Source organism: Desmodus rotundus, chromosome 3 (assembly GCF_022682495.2).
Source record: "Desmodus rotundus isolate HL8 chromosome 3, HLdesRot8A.1, whole genome shotgun sequence".
Classification (NCBI taxonomy): Eukaryota; Metazoa; Chordata; class Mammalia; order Chiroptera; family Phyllostomidae; genus Desmodus; species Desmodus rotundus.
In genome coordinates this window covers 4,744,008-4,766,161 of record NC_071389.1, presented here as the reverse complement: position 1 = coordinate 4,766,161, position 22,154 = coordinate 4,744,008, and the positions used below count along the sequence as shown (strand labels likewise).

At 52.5% G+C, this 22,154-nt stretch overlaps 1 protein-coding gene and 1 long non-coding RNA gene across 3 annotated transcripts; one reads left to right on the top strand and one right to left on the bottom strand.

The window, feature by feature from the left end:
* Positions 1-171: 171 nt before the first annotated feature.
* Positions 172-6,335, bottom strand: LOC123479103 (uncharacterized). Its single transcript, XR_006654601.2, has 4 exons — positions 5,567-6,335; positions 4,539-4,727; positions 3,889-4,033; positions 172-1,576 (listed from the first exon to the last, which is right to left on the bottom strand). It is a non-coding gene; the product is annotated as an uncharacterized lncRNA (long non-coding RNA).
* A 930-nt stretch (positions 6,336-7,265) lies between these two features.
* On the top strand, positions 7,266-21,202 carry ENO1 (enolase 1). 2 transcript variants are annotated; one of them, XM_045190491.2, is made up of 12 exons: positions 7,266-7,284; positions 9,864-9,957; positions 12,351-12,446; positions 13,715-13,773; positions 15,418-15,487; positions 15,983-16,116; positions 16,523-16,745; positions 17,433-17,630; positions 18,421-18,622; positions 19,302-19,410; positions 19,631-19,689; positions 20,766-21,202. In XM_045190491.2, the coding sequence occupies exons 2-12, from the start codon at positions 9,873-9,875 to the stop codon at positions 20,833-20,835; spliced, it is 1,305 nt and encodes a 434-aa protein (XP_045046426.2). In that variant the 5' UTR covers positions 7,266-7,284; positions 9,864-9,872; the 3' UTR covers positions 20,836-21,202. The 2 variants fall into 2 exon arrangements, with proteins under 2 accessions (XP_045046426.2, XP_024409965.2); XM_024554197.3 differs by lacking the exon at positions 7,266-7,284 and adding an exon at positions 7,605-7,749.
* The last annotated feature ends 952 nt before the right edge of the window (positions 21,203-22,154 follow it).

Genomic DNA, 22,154 nt, shown 5'->3' with positions numbered 1-22,154 from the left:
CTTTCAGTTCACAGGCCAGCACTCAGTCCACTGAGCCACACCAGCCAGAGCCTTTCTTTTCTTTTCTTTTCTTTTTTAGAGAGAGAGAGAGGAAGGGAGAGAAAGAAAAACATCAATTTGTGGTTGCACTTATTTATTGGTTGATTCTTGCATTCATTGGTTGATTTTCTTTTTTACTTTTTTAATCCTCACCCAAGAACATTTTTCCATTGCTTTTTTAGAGAGAGAGGAAGAGAGAGAGAGAAACATCAACGTGAGAGAGAAGCATCCACCTGGGCCAGAGATCAAACCTACAACCTTTTGGTTATGGGACATTTCAACCAACCGAGCCACACCAGCCAGGACATTGGTTGATTCTTGTATGTTCCCTGACCGGGGATTGAACCTGCAACCTTGGTGTATCAGGACAACTCTCTAACCAACTGAGCTACCTTGCCATGTTGAAAGGGAATTAATTTTAATTTGCCTTATACATACACATCGTGAACCTTTCTGATGGAGAGGGAGCAAATACAGGCCCCAGTGGCGGGGACCATGTGTCATTTTTGCAAACGGTTTGTTCTATTTTTCTTTTAAATTGAGCTGCAGCATTCTCTCCGGAGCATTTCTGTAGTCATTGTACTCATTTCTGGAGCCACAAAGGCTCAATCTATTTCCTTTGCTGTGTAATAACTCTAATAACTCTCCAATGACTTGAGTTCAGCTCTCAAGTCTCCCGAAGCTTGCTCTCCTCCCAGGGTCAGGGGGAGGCACGTGCTGTGTTCCCCACCCTGCCTCCCTAGAAGGCCCTCAGCGGACTCCTGGCTCAGAACTGAGCACCCTCCTTCAGAATTTGACCTTCATGCAGGACAGGAGTCATCTAGCAACACAAGTACTAGCGGCTACATCATCCTGAGCCAGGAATTAGGATGAAGCGATTGTTTTTTAAGTTTAGAAAATTGAGTAAACATTAAAAAATAAATAAATCTAGGCAAAAGGAGATATTGTGTATGAGAGAGAGCAGGAGAGAGAGGGGAAGAGAGAGAGAGAATGTGGACACAGAGACACACAGGGAGGGCTGTGTGACGACAGGCAGTTTGAAGCAATACATAAACAAGCCAAAGACTGCCGGCAACCACCAGAAACCGGAGAGGGGCAAGGAGCGGACGCTCCCTGAGCCTCTGAAAGGAGCCAACCCTGCCGACGCCTCCGTGTTAGATGTCTGGGCTCCAGAACTGGGAGCAAATACATTTCTGTCATTCTAAGCTGCCCAGTGTGTGGCACTCGGCCACAGCAGCCCTACGGACTAAAGCAGAGAGGATCTTGGCTATGCCGGCCTCCACCAGACCCCCATCTGAAAGCACCGCACCAGAGACTGCAGGTGAGACCCACAGAAGAACTGCCGGCTGAGTCCTAGTCAACCCAAGAGCAAAGGAAACTGCTGCTGTTCCAGGCCACTATGTTCTGGGATGGCTCGTGATGTGGCGCCAGACAGCCCAAGCATGCTCTGTAGTCACTTTGCTTCACGGCCGCGGCAGTGATCCTTCCAAACCGGATGTCAGGCTCTGACCCTGTGGCTCAATGGGTTGGGCATCATCTGCAAAGCGAAAGGTCGCTGGTTTGATTCCCAGTCAGGGCACGTGCCTGTGTTATGGGCAAGGTCCCCTGTTGGGGGTATGCGAGAGGCAACTGATTAATGTTTCTCTCTCCCATGAATGTTTCTTTCCCTCTCTTTCTCCCTCCCTTTTCCTCTCTCTAAACATAAAATTTTTAAAAAACAAAAAACAGGTGTCAGAGCATGTCATTGCTCTGTTCAAAACCCACCACCACCTCCTCTCACTCAGGCAAAACTCACTGTCCTTCGAAGTGCCCATAAGGTGCCCGCCCCATCTGCCATGGCACCAGGTCTGGCCCTGGCCCCAGACCCCCGCTCAGGCACACTGGGCTGTTCTAATTCCCCAGATGGGAGGTTCCCTCTGATGAGCACCTTCCTCCCAGTGACTCGCTTTCTCGGGTCTGTTGAAATGTCTCCTCTGAAACAGGGCATGTGTATGCTTATGCATTTTTAAATGACAGCCTTCCTCTTCCCACCCCATTAGAAGTTAGTTTCTGGAGGTTAAGGCTTTTTTGGTTTGGTTTTTCCCTTGCTGTACCGAGGTCCTGGAGCAAGTGGGAGCTCAATAAGCAGGTATTTTAGTGACAAATTAAAGTCACTGCTTCCCCATCAGTGGACTGGTCTTTCTCTTTTTACTGAGTCAGGTTTGGCCTTTGTCCCAACAGGTCAGACTGAGTTTGTTGGGCTCTTTCGGACTGCAGAGCCCAAGGCACACAGATCCTGGAGAGGTCACAGGGAAGTAGCGAGGGCAGGAACTGAAGCAGCTGAACAGCGGGCCCCCTGAGGATGAGAATGTCACCCCAGCGCTGGAGGCTGCAGCTCAGCCGTCCACAGCAGCCCTGCTGAGCCATCACCTACTTCTCCCCACACCAACCCACCAGCGGACACTTCTTCCCACCACCTCTCAGGGTCGGACTCCTCATGGGCCGTCCAGCCTCGTGGCCCCTCTTAGAGCCCACTCTCTACATCTGCAGTCCCTACCCCTCAGATCGCTCTCTTCGCAGACCCTGCGTCCAGACTCCCCAAGGGAGAGGCTCCGACGGGCCAGCCAGTCCCTCGCAGTCCACTGTGATTGCCCCGCCTGGGCAGAGCGCTCAGGCCAGGCTGCCTCTGGTGCTGATCCTGGGTCCAGTCGACCAGGCAGTAAAGGCCGGCCCAGCCTGAGAAATCCTTCCACGGGAGCTTGGGTGTGGCAGGCACTCAGAAGCCCCTCAAAAGGGGGCACTTTGTCAGCTGTCACCTTGCTTGGCTTGTCTGGTGCAAATCCTTAGTCAGCCCCACACTAGCAGCTGTCCAGCCCTGCTCTGATGACCTGTGAATTTTTAGCAGCATGTCCTCACTGCCCTTATCTGGGAGCGAGCCCCTTAGGATACCCACCGGCCCGTTATACATCTGCCCAGTCTGCCTTGCTCTTCCAGCCCCAAGAATATTCAGACATGGTCCGACAAACGTCGGGCTGAAATCCATGCCCCCCTCAGCGCTCTCTGACCGTCAGGAAACAAACAAAACCCCCCACCAGATTAGTCAGGTTGGTCAGGGAATCCCAATGCAGGAGGGCCAGGGACCTCGCTTCAAGAGACCGGTAAGGCGTTTGTGGAAAATCAGAGTGTCTGCCCTTTTGTTTAGGAAATGCCATCACAAGTGTGGGGTTGGGGATTTTCTCATGGTGACTCGAATTGCGATGCAGTGTGACTGCCCTCTGACTCTGGGGGTGGCTTTCTCCTCCCAGCTACAAAGTTGTTCTAGAGAGCACACAGTATCCAGCAGATAAGAAGGCTTCCTGAGTCACATCTCTCAAATCCGAAGCTGCTGCAGTTAAACTGTGCACGTGGTTATCATCAGGGCCCAGATACACCAAGGACAGGAAGGCTCCGAGGAAGAAGATCAGTGTTGTGGCCTCTCGCCCAAATCCCAGGCTGAGGTGAAGTTCACCGTGGAGGAGCAGAAGGCTCCGTGGTTGTGGGTTGGTCCCCAGGCGCCTCCACTCACCACTAGCTGCAGGCGTGGGCAACTCAGCTAGCCTCTGTGCTTTGAGAAGTGATGATCCCGTGCAATTCAGTCATGACCTAGTAGCCAGGATCAAATACATCACACCTGGCAGATAATAAGGCCTCCACACTGTTACAGATTTGTGATAGGTCGGGGCGGGGGCAGTTCTCCTTATTTTGTGGTCCATGGAAGCCTCCGTGGGAACCCTACTCTCAGCCAATGAATCACAAGGGGCCACTTCCTCCTGAAGGCAGAGTGGGCTCCTGCTTTTCGCTATGGAGCTCACTCACACTGTGTCGTCTTACCTCTCTGTCCTGCCCAGGGGTTGGCATTTCGGAATGGGCCATCTGAGGGTCCTGCATCTCTCCTGCCTCTAGGAATGCTCCTAGCCTGGCTGATGCTGTTGGCTGTAAATGCCCTGGGCCTCCCTCCAAGCAGCAACCCTAAGAACTGTGAGGAAAGGGTAGGACAAGGTAGAGGGGAAAGAACATCACTCCAGAACCACTGCAGCTGCTGCTTAGAGAGCTCAGTGTCCTGCAGGCCTCCGGTCCAGCCTGAAGTGATTATTCCCACACTGACGAGAGCCACCTGGCTGCCTCCCAAGGCCCATGTGATCCTGACGATTGCAAAGACAATGGAGCTGGCGCCCAGAGGATCCACGCAGAGCCCTTTGACACAAGACGGAGACTCTTCCCTCTGAGTTTCTCTTGCTGGCCCAGAGCCCCATGCCCTCCTCCCCCTTTATTTGCACCTCTGAAGGGAGCACTACTCACTGGGAGCCCGCTCCTTGCTCCCCTGACTCCCTGGGCCATTTTCTTTCTTAATCCCCCTTTTCCATACTCCCCTCAGGCGGACACCCCTGATAAATGTCCTCCTAGCAATGACAATTTAAAAACCATACTGTGTTCTCCCTTCTGTTCCCCCAACAGATGTTTGCCCAATCCCTACTTCCTACCGGGGACTCTGCGAAGTCATCTCTGCAGAAGGCGGGGCAGGGAGCTGTGCAGCTGGGAGCTGTGCAAGGAGCCCTCCAACCATCGCAGGCAGACTGCTGACTGCAGTTGGGAGGGGACATGCGAGTTTCTTTAAAGGAAGGACTTGGAAAGGGTGGTAAGTTGAGAATCAGTCACATTTCTAGAAGACACTGCAAGGGAAGAGCTGAATTTAAGTTTTTTTCTTTCAAACTGGGTCAGCAGTCATAAACATTGTTGGTAGGAGCACAGGGAGGTACAAATACTTTGGAAAGCAATGTTGAGGAGGCTTATATCCATGACCCAGGAATTCCACATCTAGGTATATGTCCATGGCACGTGACCTAGAGAAACCCTTGGGCCTGTGCTCAGGAGACATTTGCAACAAAGTTCACAGCAGCACTGTTGCTATTTACAAGGAAGAAAGAACCAAGAAACAACCCAAATGTACACTGACGGGAAAACATGTGTCATTCACACAACGGAATACTATACAGCACTGAAAACACATCATCTAACACTGTAGGGATGGAGCTCACAAACATCAAGTGCTGCAAAACACTGTAGGAAAGGCTACAAACAGTACAATGCCAGGTATGTAAAGTACAAAAAATATTTTAAAAAGAAAAACAAGGGAATAATAAACACAAAATTTAGGATAGCGGCCTTTCCAGGGCCAGAGAAGAATACACAGGGACCTTGACAACATGGCTGATGTCTCTCTTACAGTGGTGGTGGGTAGCCAGACATTCATTTGTCAGTCTTTACACTGGACGCACTTCACGTAGTCTTTGGTGTATGTGAAACTGTGATGAACACACAAGTCTTCACCGTCTGTTCTGAGGAGGGACCCTCCACCCAGGTCCCCTGAGGGCTCACCCCTCTGACCTATTACCTCCCTTGGCCACTTAGGCAACCCTGAAGTTTCCTATCTGGTTAGAGATCTGCCATTTTTCAGCCTAAACCAGGGATACACAAACCACAGGTGGATCATGGGCCGCTGCAGATTCACCTTGTCTCAATCCCAGCGTCCATCTGCAATTGTCTCACAGGTACTCCCTGCAGTGCTTCACGGCGTGGTCCTTTGAGAATAGCCTTGGATACTCGTTTCCCTTCCTTGCCCACAAGTGGGGAGAATGCCACTGGTATGCCACTGCAATGAAATTGCTCAACAAGTATTATTAGTCAGTAGTAAGTAACAGCTGAATGCCTGCAACAAGGGAAATATCCCTGCTGACAAAGCCTCAGGAGTCATGGAGACAAGGGGGGCATTTGGCAGCTCGTGGATTTGGGGAAAGATATGAGGGCATCACTGTGCATTAATCATTAACATTTGAGCTACAATTTAAGGTTGAATTGCTGGCTCAGAATGCTGTGCTGTGGCCGCAAGAATCTTGCAACAGCAGCTCTGAGTATGTTCTTCATTTGACTTGCTGCTAGGAATCACTGGCTCTGGCCGGAGAGCAGTTATAGGAGCCACGTCTTTCTATCTTTCTCTCTCTAAGATTGTTTTGGAGCCATTTCAGGGCCACACCCTAAAGTTGCTCAGAGAATAAGAGCTCTAAGTGTCTGATTTCTGCAGAGACTGATTTAGAGATGCTGGCTGTTGGTTTAGGTGCTGAGTCACAGGGCTGGGATCTTGGTTTGAAGCAGTCTGAAACATCAGTGTATTGCTGCTGAAATCATAAACTCTGCTTGCAAAATTCATCTAATTCTTTATGAAACATTTTACAATTCCCTTGTTGCTTTTTTGCTGAATTTAATTCTAAAGTTCTTGCTACTTAGACAATGGAAAACAAATACTATGGATTCAACAGGTGTTCTTCACCTTTACTGGGTACCTTGGAAGCCTAAGCCAGTAGTAGCTCAGGGGATTAAAAAAATGCTAGCAATTATGGAAAAAGGCAGTTTTGGCAGCTGACCAGAAGAAACAATAAATCAAATACACATCTCAATGTCGCTATGAGAGGCAATGTGGAAAACATGGAGATGTATGGCACTGTTTTACTGTTCAGATTTACAGACCAAGAGGAATGCTGAGAAATCCAAAGATAACTATAGTAGAAAACGAAACGATGGCCTCAGCACGCCCCACCCCCTCCCAGTGGCTGCTGTAGAGATTTTAAACTTGCATCAGTTTTCTTGATCAGAAAGGTGCAATCACTGTACTCACACCTTCCTGTTTTTCATCTGCCAGATTACCGCAGAATATTACCTGTTTTAAACCTTGAAAAAAACACCGCATCCGTGTGAAATTTCAGTCCAAATCGTTACATGCAGGGTTCACAGGATGCCCGGTAGATGTGATCTACCGAGGTGGGTTAGGGAGAGAGTTGAAGTCTCCTTTCAAGATGGAACATGAACAAGAGCTAGAGAATGAACTAACAGTGGGGACGGAGAAGTGCCTGATACGCAAAAAGTATCAGCTGTAATCAAAGGGACATGAACTTCCGCTCGGCCATCGGGGCCTGCTACCCAAGTCTGACCCACGGAAAAGGACAAAAGGACGGGGTCACCTAGGCCGGTGGTCGGGAGCGCAGCGCACAGTCGCCTGCGGGAGCACGAGGCCCCTGGGACGCAGCTCCGCGGCTCCCAGCAGCCAACGTCTCTAGACCAAAGGGGTCTCGGGGGAGCTGCGGAGAGAGAAGGGCGGGCCCGCGAAGGTCGTCATCAAGGTCGTGGGCCCGCCTTGCGGCGCTGGAGCGACGCTGCGTGCGTGCGGGACACAGAGTACGTGAGAGATCCCGGATCCCTCATGCCGGCCGCGCCACCCCGCCCCTACCCTGGGGTATCGGCGCCACAGAGCCCGCGAGTCCAGGGGTCCCAAAGGAGGGCGGAAGTAAAGCGGGGCAGGGGTTCACCCGCACCCCACACAGCCGCCGGGGAGCCAGTGTACCCCAGCACTATTGCACCCCACCTCCGTGGGTAGATCCCCCCCATCCACCCCGCAGCCACAAGGGCCGAAGTAGCGCCCCTTTCCCGGAGGCGAGGCCCGAGTGACAGTGCGCCCAGCCAATGGGCAGGCGGCACGGAGGGGGCGGGAGGGGGCGGGGCCTTCCCGAGCTGGGCAGGAAGTCCGGGCAGTGGGCCCGAGAAAAGCTCTGGGTACAGGGAGCTCCCAGACCTTGTGGCTGAACGCTTGCCTTCGTCCACAGCATCCTGCTTCTTCCCCTAGCGGCGGCAACCAGCGGCTGGGTAAGGACGGGGAAGAGCTGCCTAGCAGGTGCCCGGGCAGGCGGCTCATGGGTCCTCCTAGGAGCTCCTGCTCGTGAGACGGCGTGTGGAGGGGTTCAGCGGGGTCGTGGAAGCTGCGGGTCGGTGCGTGCCAACCAGCCTTGCAGGCCGCTGTGTGGCCTGAGGCCAGGGCGCGGCGCCGGTTTTCTCGGGAGGGATCCGCCTGTGATTACGGAGTTCTGGTGCCACATAGCTGTAATGGGAGGTCAGGAGTCGGACACAGAGGCCACACAGGACAAGGCGTTGAGAGTGGAAGATTTTGGGGGGACATACTGGCCTGAGCCTGCGTGCTTATTAAAGCCAGGCCCTTCCTAAAATGGAACATGGGGCCAGGAAAGGAGAGATGGGCGGGGAGCTACAATTCCATCCCCCCTCCCCTCCTCACCACCAGTTGCCCGTGCTTCCGCAGGTGGCCGCCCCGGAATGAGCAGTTACCAATATAACTTCAGAAGGTGCTTATCTCTGGGGAGACCGAGGCAGATCCCTTGGGTAATTAATTGGGAAGCCTTCCAGGCAACCTCACTCAGGCATGGGCTACACCCGTCTCCCCTCGCTGGCCATCAGCAGTCAGCCCTGATCAAACGTAAGAAGAATGTATTTTAAGAAAGCTGATGGTTCCCTGCTTCCTCCCTCCACAATGCGGTCCTCGTTGTGGGCGGTGCGGTCCGTTGGTTGACCGACCTCGGGGGCACATGTAGGCCCTGACCGCGTGGTCCACTCGTGTGCCCTGGTCCGGGGTTCATTCCCCGGCAGATACAAAGCTGTGAACGACTCTTAGTGAGACCAATCTTCCTGCCTGTGCTCCCTGACCTTTAATGACTTCCTTTTTCCACCAAATCCAATTTAAAGACAAGTTGAATTTATCTTTTATCACTAAAATGAAGCAAAAAATGAGCTCTTATAGCTGTATGCCGAAGTAGCGTAGTGAAGATGTGCTTAAATGGGCATTAAAACTAAACCGTGCTTAAACAATTTGCCTTTTTGTAACATAGTAACTAAAAACCAGATACCTTTTTATCCGCTAATGAATAAAACTCCATTGTTAAAGCAGGCAGTAAAGCCACAGGAGTGACTTCAATATCTAATTTTGAAACTTAAAAAAAAAAATGCCATTTGCTGCTTCAGAACATTCCAGAAGATATTGGAGGGGTGCCCAGCTAGTCAGCGGCTTCTGAGCACTGATTCAGTTCCTCTCATCCACGCTTCATTCCTCGTAGTGGTTCAGTTTCTTCCTCAGAGAAATTAGTGAGAGGCTTTCTTTGAAGACTTGCTATTATTTGTAGCCGCATTTTTTTCTTTTTAATGGTGTTTTCAAAGGAAGACTTCTCTTGGAGTTCCGGTGTTTCCTCTCTTTAGGAAACCATGGCATTTAGAGAAACACCGCATTTTGTAATCAAGTTTTTTTAATGGGGCGTTATTGATGGTTCTTACCTTGCTGGAGACCTGAGCACTGTGAGTTTCGGAGCCCCAGACACTGGCAGAAGCCAAGGTCACAGTGCCCAGACCACGGAGCTCACTGATTATCTAATATCCACCAGTTGAAACTCCTGCTGCTACTTCAAGTTTAACATGATGAAATGTCCCACACTGTTAATCCACTGTTTCCCCAAGAGTCACATCTTCCTCCCCCATTTTTAGTCCTAAATGGTTTTGCCTGTGACCTTCATTTCCCCTTGGTCCTGACATGGTCCCTTTCTGTGTCCATGCCAACCCTCAGTGTTAACTAATGACAGTAATTCGTTTCCAACTGCCCGCACTCCAGCCATTCTCCGTCAGTACAATCATCTTTCCTGCTGGATTTGATCCTTCCCTGGCACACACCTCCTCTGGCATCCTTCGCCTATAGGATGAGGCCTGAGCTGGGGTTTAAGGCCTCGCAGAGCAGGGCCTTGCCTGCTTCTTCAGGAGCGATCCCCACTGCATTCAGCAGGCATTTCCTGGACTCTAGCCCACCGTCCTGCCTCCAGCGTTTAGTCCGGTGCAGGTTCTTTTAGTCTAGGAAGCCTCAGGAGTGGTCCCTGAATGAACGAGCCAAGGCTGCGTTGTGGCTTATTATGTGAACTCTTTCCCCACAGAAATTCACCATGTCTATTCTGAAACTGCATGCCAGAGAGATCTTCGACTCGCGTGGGAACCCCACTGTTGAGGTGGATCTCTTCACCTCAAAAGGTACGTGCCCCTCTGTTTCTCTAGTTCTTCCACCACACTCTTGAGAGCTTCCTTACAGTGACCCGGCCTTGAGCAGGGAAAGTCTGTTACCGCGAACACCTTTCTGTCTTGTCTGCACATGCTGGTAGGTTGTGATTTCTGACTGGGTTGGGGTTGTAAGGCAGGAGTCCCTGTCTTGCTGCTTCCTAGGTCAGTGAGGTAGGGGACGAAGGTCAGTCCTTGTCCCTAAAAGGGCCCATTACTAGTTTGCTTTGAAGCTTGTTGCGACCAAATAAGCAAGTGTAAATATAGCACTGACATCTTTGTTTCCAGAAAGCACTCTTAAACCAAAGATTGGGGACAGTTTTTACTTACAGGTGTTGAGCTCTTCCAAAGCTGTCAGTCCCCCGAGGAAGAGTTTGCCCACAATAAAGAAAGAATAGAATGGGGACTCTGATTAAAAGTTCTTCCGTGGTCCTGTGTCACCTCCACCAGTGTCTCAGTGTCTGTCTTCTAACTGGGCTTAGTGGGTGGGTTGGAGGAGGGTTGGGCGGAATCACCGAGCGGTGCTGAGCACGTGGAGACCTGCCAGTCAGAGCTGAGTCACATCTGAGTCACAGGCCTGGCTGCGGAACCTCCAGCCCTTCCCTTCCTGCCCTCCTTTCCTCCTCTCCCCAGAAAAGAAGGCCCCCCAGTCTAGATGTCATTGGGCAAGGGTCTGCCTGTGGTTGCTCACTGTGGAGGGTGCTCTCAGAGTAGGGGCAGCTTCTGAGCTTGGGCTTAGGGTGAATGCCAGGGCTCCCCGAGGATGTTGAGAATTTTCTTGCATCTTAAAGATTGGCTTAATTAGTCAGCGGGTAGAACTTTCCACTTGGAAATTAATGGGCTTGAAACAACAGTGAAAAAAGACCCAAGACACTAGAGGATTGTTGGGAATGGGGCCATTTTCTTTGCAACATTTAAAATAGTAAAATTATTATTACTATTTTTTTGAAACTTAAATGACTGGAACTTTCCATCTTGTGTGTCTTAATCCTTTTCAAATAAATCAGGAATTAGATTTGTTAGACTTTCATCACTTCTTTCTTTCTTAGAATTTATTTTTTAGGGAAGCTTTACATTCACAGCAGAATTGAGTGGAAGGTGCAGAGTTCTCACACACCCACCTGTCAACAGCCCCCACCAGAGCGGCCCATTGGGAACCATCAAACCTGCCCCGACACTTTATCCCCCAGGTCACTCCTGCGGCCGTCGCTTCTCCACCTGGTCAGTGCCAGATGGACACATGGAAAGCCAGGCGTGTGTCCTGCCCACGCACAGTCACAGCAGTGACGCAGACATACTAACACATCACCCAATTACAATTCCTGGCTGGCTTTTTATTTTTGATTTGTCTGTTTATTTTACTTTATGCATTTGCCTTCACATCCCACACGCACACCAGTTCTTCACACGCCTCGGCTGGGAGATGGGTGGGAGATGCCCGTGGGTTCAGGCAGACTGAGGAGGCTGATCTCTGCAGGGCCTTTCTCGACACTGCCCCCTGCAGGACTTGCCTTTTCTGCCCCACAGCGAGGGGTTCGCCGGGTGGCTGGTGTCTGTGTCTGCAGGACGGGAGAGCAGTGCTTTACAGTTTTCCCGTGTCAGTGGGCTGTGCACCTTGCTGTCTTTTTCTCCCCGCCCCAGTCCATCCTAGTTTCTGGTTTCCTGCCAGCAGAGAACCCCCAGGTAGCACTGAGCACTGCTTAACCTGAAACAAGTGAACCAGAGATGCCTCTTAAGCCAGTGCTGCCAACACCTAGAAGCTGGCATCCCCTCCCCTCACCCCGCCCCCAGTCGCCTGGGTGACTCAGCACACCAGCAGTGCCGTCAAGCTGGGCTGTCTGACATGCCTCATAGTGTTTCTCTTGGTTATGTGTTGAAAAGGTAGTGTTGGCGGTATATTGGGCTAAATAAGATAGATTAAACTTATTTCCCGTTTGTGAGTTTTAACTGCAGCATGGCTGCTAGAAACGTGTGAATCCCGTGGGCGGTGCACACGTTTCTGCTGGGCGGGCCCACGGGCGCGGGCTCACCGGCCTCCCATCTCGCAGCCTGCGTTCTTACAAGGTCCCTGGGTGACACCTATGCACATTCAAGTTTGAGAAGCTCTGCTCCAGAGCTTTTTCTTTAAACTGAAGAAATTCGTCAGCTTGGCTGCAGGCTCTGTATTGCAGAATCACGCAAATGTGAAAAGCAGGAGGAAGAGACCATCTGAGCCTGCCAGTTGGTGAAAGGAAGTAACAGTGTTTCCCAACGGCCCCTGCCATGGGAGGGCGGGGGTGAGGGCTGTAACTGTGTTTCTTAACGGGTACTGTTGTTTCCCCCTCCCCCCCCCACCCCCCCCCCCCCCCCCCCGCCCCGTCAACATGCAGGTCTCTTCAGAGCTGCTGTGCCCAGTGGCGCCTCAACTGGTATCTACGAGGCTCTAGAGCTCCGGGACAATGACAAGACACGCTACTTGGGGAAGGGTAAGAGTCTGCACCGCAGCATGCCTTGGGCCTGGCTGCTCCCAGCCTGGCACAGGCTCCCCCACCCAATGTGGCTTGTATTTGAGGGTGGGACTCGTGGCCCCCACGTGGAAGTCTGGGGAGTTGCCTGTTGGCCCCAGGGTTCTACGCCCGGAAACACGGGGGCCGCGTTTTAATTCTTGTGTCTATCGTGGCTCGTCTCCAATCTGTGAGGAACCCCTGGGTGGGCCCGGGAATCTCCGGGTGAGAAGACTTGTTGATTTAACACTAAGAGAAAGCCTCGCGGGTCTCTCGGGAGGGCTCTGTGGGCCTTCCAGGCCATCAGCCCTCTTCGGGGATCCAGAAAGGAAGTGTCTGGAAGGGCGGGCTGGCTGGTGGCTCCCCGTTAATGGTGACCCACAGATCAGTGGTCACACCTTGGTCTTTGCTTACTGACTCACAGAAGCCCCATGCTGTCAGAGCTGGCCTCCGGGGCTATGTTCACCCACCTGTAGACAGAACCAGGTTAAAGAAAGGCAGAGAGGGCTAGACCATGCATTCTCGATGCAGGGGGACACTGTCAGCCCTGGGGGCGGAAACTGGTTCTTCAGGAGAGGCCAAAAAACCTCTCAGTATTACCCCAGGTTGTTACCCACAGAGGGCCGAAGAATGCCCTGGGGGGAGGGGCGGTCCTGAAATGAGGTTGGAACCGCGGGTTTAGTCCCGGCTTGGAGGTCTACAAAAGGCCCTTCCACGGGGTTCAGTGGCTTGGGGCCCAGGTACAAGCTTGTCTGCGGTGGGACCGTTCTGAGCCTGACGGTAATGAGGGTGAACTTGGGGTCCCTGCACTATTCTCCAGCCTTCTGTTTCCTCTCTTCCACTCACTGTCCTTCACAGCCTTTTTCTTCTTTCTTTTTTCCTTCTCTGTCAACCTCCACTGGTCAGGCGTCTCCAGGCCCATTAAGTATATTAATGAGTTCCTGGCACCAGCCTTGTGCACGCAGGTAATGCATCGCACACCCTTTAAGTTTCTGCAGCTGGTGCGTCCAGTGCATGGTCTTGCCAACTAACCTCGCTCTGTGTGTGGCTCTGACCGGGGGTCCTAGGTGAGAGCACTCAGACTGGGCCAAAAAGTCCTCCGACTTCCGGGGGAGCAGGCTGTGGGGTGTGCAGGCGGTGCCACTGACAGTCCCTGGCGGGCTTCTGACTGTCTAGGTTCGCGTCAGTGGCTCTCCAGCAATGCTGCTCAAGCCTGATTTTCATTAATGTCAGTAATTTGTTCCTTCTAGGTGTCTCAAAGGCTGTTGAGCACATCAATAAAACTATTGCGCCTGCCCTGATTGGCAAGGTAGGACCTGCTTCCTGATAACTAATGAATATTAATGCCCTTGGGGCTCCCCCAGGCCAGTGGGCTCTCCTGTTGCTGGAAGAGCTCATTCTGAGCGCTGACGATAATGATTTTGCCTTTGCTCACCCGCCCCCTGCGTGTCCACATCTAACAGCGCATGGATTGGAGGGCGGGGGGGGGCGCCACCTTTGAGCCTTGACTTTTCCCTCCAGCTGCCTTGACCTTTGGGAAGTTAATGTCCAGGGGTGTTGGATGTAGTGTCCATGGTGACTGACTCGTTTGTCACGAACTGTGGAATTTACTATATTTCTCCTGGCTTTTTCAGCAGTGGAGCTCTTGTTAAATCTTACTTGGAACTTCAGCACATCAAACGTAGTAAAAGTAGAGCTGCTGTAGGTGAGGTAGGCCTGGGACCCGGACAGCCTGGCCTACTCAGCAGTTTGGCCTTACTCTTCTCCCTCCGTAACTCCTGTGGCCCTTGCCCGGGGTGGGGGGATTTGAAAATCCCTCACTGGAAAAGCCTTCTCAGGCTGAAACCACCGCAGCCGCCTCCTCTGTTCTTGGCTGTGGTTCTACCCCTCCTTGAATGGGGCCTGTGTGCCGGTGGCTGAGGACTCCTCTGTGGGTCTCCCTGGCCAGCTGGCTTTGGCCTTGCCTTTGCAGGACTCTGTAATTGGTCCCCGGCAGCTTGTCGTTACTGCCCTGCGGCATGTACTCGGTCCCACGCTCCTGGGCACCTCCCCACACCCCCGTTCTCTGTGCCTGGAAGCCCTTACCTGATGTGACTAATGGTGAAGGGGGCCTTCCTGGACATTTTTCCCTTGGGGGGGCATGCCTTACTGTAACTCCTAGTGAGAGTTCGTCCCCGCAGCCATCTGCTTCAGGCACTGCTGACTGTGTCGCAGACGCCTGGGTGAAAAGTAAATGGCGCCACATCATTGACGTGGCATGATGATGTTATGGCAGGTTTTATATTTGAGTTTGCTAGGCTGAACATTATAAATGAAATACATTGTTAGAATTCAGTTAAAGTAATACCAACTTTTACTAAAAATTATGTTGAGCCAGTTTTCAAGATACCAATTTTATTACTTTATAATTTCACCAAAAGTATTCATCAACTGTTTCGCTAAGTGGTTTGGAACTATTGCAAGAATCCGGTCTCTCATCAGCTGCTGAAGTCCGCTGTCATTGAGGACCGCTGAGAGTGACACTGTTGAGTGAATGGCCTACCTCTCGGGAGCATATCGCTCGTCTGAGTGAACAATGAAATGCTATTTTTTGTCCCAAAGGTCACACTACTCTGTAGTAATACCTTGATGCGCATGCACCGGTCGATTCTGTCGTGTGTGTGGCGAACCCCGGACCCCCGAGGTAGACTGCCCTCTGCAGCACACGGACCCTGTCTTACATGTCCCGTGGTCGGCTCCCTGGTGCTTGGAGACATGCCTGATGGTATTGAAGCACAGGAGGGCAGTTTTGTGTCTAGTTGTTGTCTCTGGAATATTTCCCCCCTTTTGCCTGTCAAACAAATGTATAACCCAGAACTGACTTGGACTGTGCACAGTTCCAAAGTTCTGTCGCTTCCATGACGGTACAAAGGCCATACAAACAGAGTGACCTCCCTCTTTCCCTCCCCTGTAGAAACTGAGCGTCGTGGAGCAGGAGAAGATCGACAAGCTGATGATAGAGATGGACGGAACGGAAAACAAATGTGAGTGGCCGAGGTGGAACCCTTGCCGGGGAAGACCGGCGTCCCCTGAGGACCGTTGTCCCCTGAGGACCGTTCCGTTCCTCGGGGAGGGGTTGTGTGGTCCCTGACAGTGGACCGCGTGCACGTCTGGTCTGCCGATTTCCCTCCTCACCTCAGCAAATCACAGTTTCAAGTATCAGGAGCACAGCCAGGTGGCAGCTGCCTGTCTGAGGGTCACTCAAAAGAGTAGTCCTTTATACTAAGCAAGCAGTGTGCGGGATTTGCCAGAGTTCCATACACCAAAGAAAGGGCTTTCTTTTAGGGGGAAAAAGAAGATGCATCCACATGGAATGTGGTTTGCATTTTTAGCTTGAACCTGGCAAGTAGGTGAGATGCAGGGAGGAAGAGATGCGGGATGCGGCCCAGGTGCAGTGCACTCACAGGTGGGAAAGCCTGCGGGGGAAGGGTTAGTGAGTAAGAAACACGTCGATTTAACTCTGCTCCGTTCTGTTCTAGCTAAATTTGGTGCGAACGCCATTCTGGGAGTGTCCCTGGCCGTCTGCAAGGCTGGGGCTGTTGAGAAGGGGGTGCCCCTGTACCGCCACATCGCTGACCTGGCTGGCAATGCTGAGGTCATCCTGCCAGTTCCGGTGAGTGGCTTCTTTGGACTTCCCAAGTGAGGAGTTGGGAGCTTGAGCTTTCTCGTGGGGGCCCGAGGCCATTCACGTCCTGCTTTCATCCCCCTGTGACTCCTACCATGGTGGACGTGAGCAGGCTCTGGAAGTGTCAGCAGCAGATGACAACTCTGCCTCTTGCCAAGAATGACCTTGAGCAGGTGCCTTGACTTCCCTGGCCCCTCCCCCCAACTCCTTTATGGTTGATGGGGATGAAAATCATACTTGTTCAGCTCTGTCCATTCACTGAGAGAGTGCCTGGTGCTTAGACCAGGGAGCCTTCGTAGCCACGCGTGGCCATGCAGGTGGATGTCTGTCAGGCAGCTCATGGTTCTGTGGGCTTCCCTGGGCTGATCCTGAACTTGTCTTGGTCTCTCCACAGGCTTTCAATGTCATCAACGGTGGTTCCCATGCTGGCAACAAGCTGGCCATGCAGGAGTTCATGATCCTCCCCGTCGGCGCCGCAAACTTCAAGGAAGCCATGCGCATCGGGGCGGAGGTTTACCACAACCTGAAGAACGTCATCAAGGAGAAATACGGGAAAGACGCCACCAACGTGGGGGACGAAGGCGGGTTTGCTCCCAACATCCTGGAAAATAAAGAAGGTGAGGCTGTAGAGGAACCCTGAGTTCTTCGGCACTGAGTTCAGTGTGAGAATTTAGAGGTACAGAAAGTCTTGGCACAAGAAACTGCAGCTGAGATTTTTTTGTTTTGGAAGGAAAGTGGGGCTCGAGGGCACCTAGTGAAAGAGCGTGCCCACCCTGCTCTGTGGTCACCGTAGGATGTTGATATTACTCAGCCGTCTGACCAGGAAAAACTGGCCCCTCTCACATGGTTTGACCCAACAGCTTTGGGTGTTTATCGTGGAGCAGCAGCCACGTGTTCGCGTCTGTTTCCCTGTGGGCAGCGCTGCTGAGTGCGGCAGAACCCAGGGATGCCCTGCTGCCTGGGGCCTCCGCCGGCTCCGCCTGGCATCCAGCCTCGCTCTCTGTAAAGCCTTCCCCTCAGGACGGCCAGTCTCAGTCAGTCCCTGTAACTGCCTCTTGCCCAGCACAGCGGCCCTGGAGCCTCTATTCTTACAGTCAAGGTGGAGTTTTCCACTTGGCAGTGCACGAGGCATACAGACTGATGGTGTCTTGTCCTGAAGCAGAAAAAAGTAACTGGAATCCTTGAAGTCGGTGGTTGAGGTTGGAGTTACTCTTGGTCTTTGTGATGGTTCCCATGGGGCAGCTATTAAAGAAAAGTGAGATCTCTGACTGGTTTCCAAACTTGTTGCTGCCACCTCTTTCCAGCCCTAGAGCTGCTGAAGAATGCCATTGGCAAAGCCGGCTACACTGACAAGGTTGTCATTGGCATGGATGTAGCTGCCTCTGAGTTCTTCAGGGCAGGAAAGTATGACCTGGACTTCAAGTCGCCTGATGACCCCAGCAGGTACATCAGCCCTGACGAGCTGGCCAACCTGTACATGTCCTTCATCAAGGGCTACCCAGGTGAGTGCTTCAGGGGCCCCGTCCCCCTTCTCTACCCCTAGAGTGCGGCAGGGCAGCACAGCACTCGGCCTGCTGCTGGCGCTGCAAGCGTGAGAGCAGGTGGCGGCCGCACCACCCGCGTCTCCACCAGGGCATTTCCAGTTCAGCTGCACACAGTGCAGAGGGCTTCACACGGGTGGGTGCCTGGTGCAGCAGAGGAGTCAGGGATGTTCTGCAGTGCCAGCAAGCAGGGATACCGGGTGACAGTCGTTTAGACAGTGGGACTGCCTCCTGTCACTGTCACAGCAGCCTCCCTAGCAAGTGCAGTCTTGGCTTGGTCACAGGTGAGGAAGGCAGGCAAGCTTTGTTAGGCAGACCATGAGCCAGGCGCTGTGCTCACTGAATGCACACGGGGTAGGTACGGACTCTCCATACCAGTTTATAAGAGAGGAACTGGGGGCACAGGGGGCCAGTGAGTTGCGGGTGGAGTGAGATTTCAGACCAGAAAGGCTGCTGCCATGGTCCTGCATGTAACCATGGTGCTGAGCCAAGACACAAACCACCCTGGGCAGATAAGTACCACACTTACTAACTATGGGTCCCAGGAATGCAGGTGACTTGTGTGCCCTGGCCCAGGAGTAGGCTAGGAGGGCAGCGGGTTTCCAGGACAAGAACTGGGGAGCCATCCCCCATCCTGTCTGGGAGAGGTGTGAGGCCAGATGAGCCGCAAGTCAGGAGGGAAGCATGCCTGGCGCTGCCATGGAGCAGGCTGGGAGACTTGCCTGCGGAGGCATCGCTCTGCTTTCCTTAGTGGTGTCCATCGAAGACCCCTTCGACCAGGACGACTGGGGAGCATGGAGCAAGTTCACTGCCAGCGCAGGCATCCAAGTGGTGGGGGACGACCTCACAGTGACCAACCCAAAACGGATCGCCAAGGCTGTGAATGAGAAGTCGTGCAACTGCCTCCTGCTCAAAGTGAACCAGATCGGCTCCGTGACCGAGTCTCTGCAGGCGTGAGTGCCCTTGGGGAGCGGCCCTCGCCTGGCGAGGGGCCGGGGGTCTGAGGGAGGGCTCCTTTCTGGTGTTGGGAGCCCTTCTCCCGGGAGCTGCACTGGGGTTTCATGTTGAACTCTGAGTGGCCTGTAAGCGATGACACTGAGGGGGCTAGGGCCTTAGGCAACTGTGGCCTAACCCTGACCACTTTGGGGCCCTGGACTTGTAACTTAACTTCACACAGCACATATCAGGAGGGGTCTCTCTCAAAGAAGCCGAACCTTTTTTTTTTTTTTTTAAAGATTTTATTTATTTATTTTTAGAGAGGGGGTGAAAGAAGGGAGAAAGAGAGGGAAATATCAGTGTGTGGTTGCCTCTCGTGAGCTCCCTACCAGGGACCTGGCCTGCAACCCAGGCCCTGACTGGGAATCGAACTGGTGACGCTTAGGTTCATAGGCTGATACTCAGTCCACTGAGCCACACCAGCCAGGGCCTGAACCCCATTTTTGAGATGTGACTAGAGGGCTGATGAGGTCCTTGAGTCACTGAGTTCAGAGGAGGGGAAGGGTCATCTCCCCGGCTAGCCGCTCCTGGGTCCTAATGTGTCCCCTGGTCTCCTACCAGGGATGGTGAGTCGTGTCACTGGGAGGGGTTGTGGAGACGGAGCCAATGGTATCTGGTTTCTTTCCTGACTTCTAGGTGCAAGCTGGCCCAGTCCAATGGCTGGGGTGTCATGGTGTCCCATCGCTCCGGGGAGACTGAGGATACCTTCATTGCCGACCTGGTGGTGGGGCTCTGCACTGGGCAGGTAAAGAGCTCCCTGGAATGAAAGCTGGTCCTCATTGCTCCTCTGACCTCAACTTCCGAACAGAGAATGGGGGTGGGGCGCATGAGTGGGGTCCCGGGAGCTGCTTCTATCCCCTTTTTCCTAGGGTCAGAGATCCTCCTCTAGAAATTTCTCTTGCCATGACACACTCCCAAGATTCAATGCCCACTGTAAGCAAATGACCTTTCTTTTCTCCTCCCAGATCAAGACTGGTGCACCTTGCCGATCTGAGCGCTTGGCCAAGTACAACCAGCTCCTCAGGTAAAGAGGACATGTGTACCGACTGTGTGGGCACTGCCCTCCGCTAGGAGATCCTGGCTCTGTGGGGACTGTGCAGCTCAGGGGCCCCAGCAGTTGTTAGGCTGGAGCTGAGAGGGCCATTGCCCCATAACTGGAGCCTGTTCCATACAGTGCTGCCATCTGCTGGTGGAAGAGGGAACAGGCCCCCTGTTGAGCAATAATAAAACTTTGAGAGCCTCAGTGATTATCTAATTTAACACCCTTGTTTTGTGGACAAGGAAATCACTGAGGTTCAGAAAGACGAAGAAAATTCCAAAGGGCAAACTGCAGAGTTTTGCCTTGGGATGTTGTGGTCCCCCCACTTTTTGTCTTGGTTGTGTCCTCCATGTGTCCTTAGGAGGCTCCCACACCCTGGGAGACTTGTCCCCTATTTTTTGTTACTTCTTCCGGTCTTTCAGGGAAAAGGAATATCAGTCCTTCCACATCAGTCCTTTAAAACTATCCTGGAAAATTTCAAGTGTTTAAAAAAGCACAGTGGACAGGGACGTGTGCGCCCTCCCTGCTGCCCAGATTCACCAGCTGTCGCTGCTCCTCCACTCTGGGCTCTTTCCCCACTTTGAACTTCAGTGCGAATTGCAGATGTCCTGTGACCTCTCCTGTGGGGGAGCTCTGTCGTTATAGTGCCCCAAGTCAGTAGTAAGTTTGTAATGTCAGTGCCAAGTCTGGGCATCTCTTCAGTCTCCCCAGGACCCCGTGTTTACACGAGGTTCCCCTCCGTTTTTTCCCCCAGGCCATTTGTTGGAGAAACTGGGTTTTCCTTTCACTTAAAAATGTTCTTATATTCAAAGAGATAGTAGATTTCTTCTACTTCGTCCTTCAGAAATGGGGTAGGGGTGGAGCGGAGAGGAGGGGCTGCCAGGTGGACTGCGGGATGGGAGCCAGGCACTCTTCTAGTCCCGGCACCTCAGGTGCTCTGTTTCAGAGGGTTCGGGAATACATTGCACAGACTGGCGAGTGCGGGGGTCTCAGCTTCTCTGGGTGAAAAAATTTAACTGCATTGAGATTTGACTTTCTGTTTTTCCCTCCTGCCTCCCAAGAATTGAAGAGGAACTGGGCAGCAAGGCCAAGTTTGCTGGCAGGAACTTCAGAAACCCCCTCGCCAAGTAAGCTGTGGGCAGACGAGCCCTGAGCCCTGCAGTCGCTAGTCGGCTAAGTAGACCTCTGCTCCTGACGTCTGCACGGGCAGCTCCAGGCCCCCACCGACCCTCGCAGGGGCCTCTGGTAGTCATCCACCCTGCCCTTCCTGTGGTGTTCTCACTGCTTCCTTAGAACTGCTGCAAAGGCCAGGCTTGACCATCTGGAACCCTGGTGGAAACCCTAGTCCTGTAGTCACCTGATTGGCCCAAATCATTGTTGTTCTCACCTCGCTTCTCAAGTGTCTGGAGCCAAGTGTATCTCTGTTGTAATCTCCGAGGTGCCCACGGGGAGATCCCTGGTGGTTCTGTGCAGAATAAAGAGGCTTCGGTGTCCTGTAGGAATGCTCTGTGTGTGTGTGTGTCCCCAGGACAGTCTGTGTCTCACCTGCCTTGTGTCTAGAGTGTTCATGGGCCTTGCCCTTAAAGGGTTAGAGGCTCTGTCATGAGCAAAGGGACGACGACTTTGTGGACATTTGCCCGAGTCCTTGGGAGGGCAGTAGAGGTGAGAGAGGACATGTGCTGTGTCCTTCAGTACTGGTTGGGTCGGCTGGGAGGCCAGTGACTTTGATTGTGTCTTATTGGAAGAAATACAAACGCAGAGCTGTTGCAGATTATCAGTCAAGGGCAGTGGCTTCTGGGTCACATGACTGTCATCTCAAGCAGAGGGACTGCTGGAGTGAAGAACCATCCTGGGCAAGCTGGAATGCAGGCTCCCTGTTCCAGGGGAGATGGGTGAAAGAATGGCTTGAAGGTGGCTTGGGAAGTCGGGGCACCTCAAGGGTCTTAGAACCCTATTTAGATGAATTACATTTTAATTCCATTCTTCAGTTTTACTGGCCTTATTTCAAGTGCTCAAAAGTTACACATGGTTGACCCCACTGTGTATAGGGAGCGCTGATATACATGAACATCGCAGAAAGCTCTGTTCCAGAGCAATGAGCAAGACGTTTGCTTTTAAGACAGAAGTAAAGTGCTTCAGTGGCTATCTGCCCCTTGAAGTTTGGTCTCGTGTTAGCATTTTATTTTTCTTCCTCTAAAATAATTTGATGAAAGTCTACTAGTTGTGCTTTAATATACATATAGTCGGTGTCTGGCCGGTATGGCTCGGTTGGTTGGAGGTCCCAGATTCAATTCCCGGTCAGGGCACATGCCTAGGTTGCAGGTTCGGTCTGTACGAGAGGCAACTGATCAATGTTTCCCTCCTGTCCCCTCTCTAAAAATCAATGAGCATGTCCTCTGATGAGGATAAATATGTAGAGAAATATATACACACACAGAACCACTAGGATG

Bases quoted from the DNA above. Each gene is read 5' to 3' on its own strand.
- ENO1 (XM_045190491.2), top strand. From the start codon at position 9,873: ATGTCTATTCTGAAACTGCATGCCAGAGAGATCTTCGACTCGCGTGGG. The intron at 13,774-15,417 runs GTAGGACCTGCT...CCTCCCCTGTAG, and splicing joins CGCCTGCCCTGATTGGCAAG to AAACTGAGCGTCGTGGAGCA. The intron at 16,746-17,432 runs GTGAGGCTGTAG...ACCTCTTTCCAG, and splicing joins CATCCTGGAAAATAAAGAAG to CCCTAGAGCTGCTGAAGAAT.